This window comes from Dysidea avara, chromosome 3, assembly GCF_963678975.1.
Source record: "Dysidea avara chromosome 3, odDysAvar1.4, whole genome shotgun sequence".
NCBI classification, from domain to species: domain Eukaryota; kingdom Metazoa; phylum Porifera; class Demospongiae; order Dictyoceratida; family Dysideidae; genus Dysidea; species Dysidea avara.
In genome coordinates this window covers 17,134,780-17,139,272 of record NC_089274.1, presented here as the reverse complement: position 1 = coordinate 17,139,272, position 4,493 = coordinate 17,134,780, and the positions used below count along the sequence as shown (strand labels likewise).

Here is a 4,493-nt window from a genome sequence, read left to right as displayed (position 1 = left end):
TTATCAATTTTTCCAAAGATGGGTAACACAAAAGGCAATACTGCCTGTACAAGGTGATCCCCAACACAGAACATACATTCACATGTACAATTACACACAAACAAATACAAAAGGAACATGAACTACTTAATAATTACAAAATCAATAAACCTAATTACAAAAAAAGAATGTTTTAACCTAGTCTCTTAAAACTGCCATCATAAATTTGATGTTTCCTCGAATCCTAGTGTGTGATCAGTTTCCTCCGGAAACACCCTTCTTGGTTAGCGTTTATGGCAAGAGTATGGAAACTATGGAGGGGTATATGTATATTATAACCATACAAAGGAATGGCATCTCGTACAGGTGGTTTAGCGCGACTGTTCATTTAAAAAGCTTCACTTTTATAATATAGGTTTTATTTGCAAGATGGATAGTGAAAATCACCCGGACGAGCTTGTAACTGGAATGGTGCTACCTTCTAATGTGCGCGCTTCTTTGACAGGAGTTACGCAAGGGACTAATGACTGGTATATCAGCGGGAGAAGTACCTTTTTTGTTCCAAATCCTGAAACGGAGAAAGCAGTCAGCGAACCACAGCACTCAGTGCAAGAATCTCTTAAAGAAACTAGTGAAACTGTTCGTCACCGTGATGCAGTAAAAGTTACAAGCGCGAGGAGCAGTGCAAGTGTAGATGATTTTATGGACAGTCAACGAGTTGCTCATGGTACAAGGCCGGTCAGCTATACCTCAGTCACTAGCCAAGATGTGAACAGCTTGCTAAGAAGAATGGTGAGTGGTAAGCAATCTGGTAATTTGTACTCCATGTCTCGTGTCTGGTATTGCTGACCTTGCTAGCAATGCTGGAGTAGAGATTGTTTACCTTTTTTAGAGCTAAGGTGACAAATATAGGTATATTAGATTTGGGATGTTTCCTTTTAAAGCATTTGTAGTATAAGCTCATTGCTGGCAATTTGATATAATATGGTAATTTAGCTCTTTGTCAAAGTGGAAACACTTGTGTATATCCAAAATAGATTAGAGAACTGGTGATGGGTGTAATTGCTCTGATTGTCAAGAGACACTTATCAATTCATTCATTGGTTTCATACCTTATGCTATGTACTTGTAAAACAACTCTTGCACTATCAAATAACACATAAGGTATAATCCCTGGAAAGAGGGGGATTTACATTTTCTTTGTTATTGTCATCATAAAGCATGCATAATTAAATTCTTGTTAACTTTGATGTTAGAAAATTGTAGTCAGTTAGCAAATCAGATCTTTTTCATATTGAAGAGATCTAGGGCTACAACTAGTTGGACAAAAAGCCTTCCTAATAATACAAAAGTTACTGTTCTAGTAATCATTCGTTACTATCAATGGATATCCTCGTGGCTAAAATTCTCCTTACTTGTGGCTGTCTTATTGACAACATTTTTAGATGGTCGTATCTTCCAGTGTACTATTCTGATCATGTGATAAATATTTGCTTACTTATTGGGATTCCAAATAAAGAAAAAGCCCACTTATATGGAACATAAAAATGCTTGTGTACTTATTTGGAGCCAACTTTTAGTCAGTAGTTTTATAAGTGGTGGTCTAACCAGTACCAGTTGCATGTATATTATTACTCAAAGTATGCTTTGTGTATGAGATTGTACAGAAATACAGTTTAAGTGGATTCAAGAGACTAGTAGAACACGAGGCACTAGGATTAGTTACTAGTTGTAGAGGTCATGTGTCTCGCACATGTGATCAACAAAGCAACAAAATAAGCATAAAGTTTAGTATTTCAATCAAAAGTCCTCCACAGGGGGAGGGGGGCATCCTAGATCTGCCATTGACGCCATACTATAGGTAATAACTGTATGTATCTATATCTGTGCAGACTGACAATAACTACCAGGCTTTTGACAGCCAGGACTTCAAAATTGCTGTTGTGGGCAACAAGTTCACTGGGAAGACACAACTAATCCTGCGAATAGTAAGGAAGGACTTTAGTTGCCAGTATAGTGCTGATGTATCCTTAATTGCACTATGTATTATAAATATGGGGAAAGGGCAATAGGCTTGTAGAACCTTAACTTTGCATCTTAGTCTGTTGTAAAAGTACATGGCAAGGTTGCAAGGTACAGGCAACACATGTATGCAGTTAATTTGTTAGATATTCCAGGTTAGCAAAATGAGTAGGTTTATCAATAATATTTCATTGATCAATTATATCCTTTAGAGAATGCTCTGACTAAAGAACTTGATGCTGTAAGTTTTTGTAGTATGACATAGAGAAATATTTTCCACAACTTGTTTTTTGTGTTGTAGAAGATCTTCGTTAATGGTGTGATGGCTGCATTTGTGGTGTATGACTTGTTGGATGAGTCGAGCTTGTTAGCTGCTGTAGAGTGGAAGAAGAGGATCAACAACTCTGTGTGTATGATAAATGGTGATCCTATCCCTGTTTTCCTGATAGGCAACAAGGTACATTTATGCCTAGTAATTATAGCTGTGTCAATACTGGTGCTAACATCAAATTCTTAGCTGATGTGTTTAAGTGCTTGGTCCCATTGTAGGAATTTAGGCAAGTGTTTATAAAATTGCCAGATATAAAATCACTCTGTAATTGCATGCTAAACATGTATGCATTAATCCAAATGTGTATTTAATTGAGTATCAAATTTTTAGGCATATATCAATAAATTTCCACATTGGTATGCTGTAAAATATTTGTGTCCTTATATGTTGGTGTATTTTGGGAGGCACACTTCATGTATATACTATTAGTTTTCATTGGTGACAGCTATGTATTTTTGTTGCCTTGTGTACACAGTTAAAGGTTAATAGGTTACTATATATAGGGGATGCATTTTTTAAAAAGTTATCGGGAACATTAATAGTTAAAATAAAATAAGCAAAGCTGCTGCTTGCCTAGATCACCTGTATGCCACTTATACAACTGATCATCCCGGCCACCTTAGTGTATAAATCTAATTTTCCTCACAAAACATATAGCATGACTGTTCAATGTATGTTATTACCCCTTCATAGACATTCCTGTCTACCTTGCAGCATCATATTTGTTAGTGGTAGGGGACTGTCACTTGCAGTTAAGAATATTTGTCTAGGCTACATTCTTGATCTACATTTGTTCCTTTCTGTAGTGTGATATGCAGGGGACCCATCATGACGGAGCCACCACTGCTACACAGTACAAGTTTAGTGGCTACTTCATGACATCTGCCAAGACTGGTGAAGGCATTGAGGAGGCTATGGCAAATGCAGTTGAAGTGGTCAGTATAGGGAAATTTTCTGAAATGTTGAAATGTGAACATGCTGTTGTTTAGGTGCTTAAGGGAAGCTACCCCAACATTCCACAAGTATGTGAAACACCTTCTTATCTGAGGACTTGATGAGGTATACAGTACCATCCCACTGGAGCTATAGTATGCATCTGAGTCACTGATTGCACCTAGTCCAACAGTGTAGCCAGTGGCATTTCTTTTACCTCGTATGCAGTTTGGATCAGCTTTCAAAGTCTGGTGTTCTGTACTGAAGATTTTCAATAGTAACTGCCATGCATGGAAGTTAGTACACACAGACCTATAGAACTTTTAAAACTTACATGTCGTTGTGGTGTTGTATAGCTGGGTTGTGTTGCATACGTAACAATGAATGTAGTGAAATTGTCAGTATGGATTGTCACTGTACCTCTGAAGCTATATAGCTATCAAGTGGACAATGGTCTAGTCATCAATGATGTAGTACACAGTAAGATATTTCTAAAGAGCAGTGCTTCTACTTTGCTCAAATTTCTTTTGATGTGGTAAAAAGAATGTATATAATTAACCAATTGACTTTGATGTTGGTAGCAAATTGACAGTCTACTTTGTTTTGCTGGGAAAAGCTCTGTATTTCATCCAGGGCCGCCCACAGGGGGGGGCAACTGGGGCATTTTGCCCCGGGCCCCAGCCTGAAAGGGGCCCCAGGAGGCCCCATGAAGGGCCCCCTGAATACCTGTTTAAAAGATCTATATACTCTAATAGAGCAGTCAGATCTAAATACTCTAATAGAGCAGTCACAGTATTCTTCAGAGGAGCAGTGTAGCAAACTTATAGATAAGGAGATATGGTTGGTGATGGGTAGTTATTGTCATTGCCAGCAGGTTGTGACCTTTTTTTTTTTTTTTTTTTTTTTTGGTCTTCACCTTACAACTTGGGTCAAGGGCCCCACTTTAACTCTTTGCCCTGGGCCCCTTAATTTCTCTGGGCGGCCCTGATTTCATCTGTAGTTAGTTAGATAAGCAATCATGTGGTGAAATTTAAATTAAAGGATTTCTGTGTGTTGCAGTATGCAGCAAGTTATTCAAATTAAGCTCACTGTTAAGGAATTTACTGATGATTCATATGTATGTGTGGATGTACAATGACCTTTAAAAAGCTATGAGATGAAAGGTGTATATGTTCTACAATTGTCTTGCTGTTCACAGAGTAGTCTATCAGTAGCTAAACAAAAATTG

At 37.7% G+C, this 4,493-nt stretch overlaps 1 protein-coding gene across 1 annotated transcript; it reads left to right on the top strand.

Moving 5' to 3' along the window:
* Positions 1-164: 164 nt before the first annotated feature.
* On the top strand, positions 165-3,696 carry LOC136249799 (ras-related protein Rab-32-like). Its single transcript, XM_066041925.1, has 8 exons — positions 165-345; positions 395-771; positions 1,872-2,003; positions 2,081-2,156; positions 2,214-2,242; positions 2,303-2,458; positions 3,139-3,267; positions 3,322-3,696. The coding sequence occupies exons 1-8, from the start codon at positions 330-332 to the stop codon at positions 3,385-3,387; spliced, it is 981 nt and encodes a 326-aa protein (XP_065897997.1). The 5' UTR covers positions 165-329; the 3' UTR covers positions 3,388-3,696.
* The last annotated feature ends 797 nt before the right edge of the window (positions 3,697-4,493 follow it).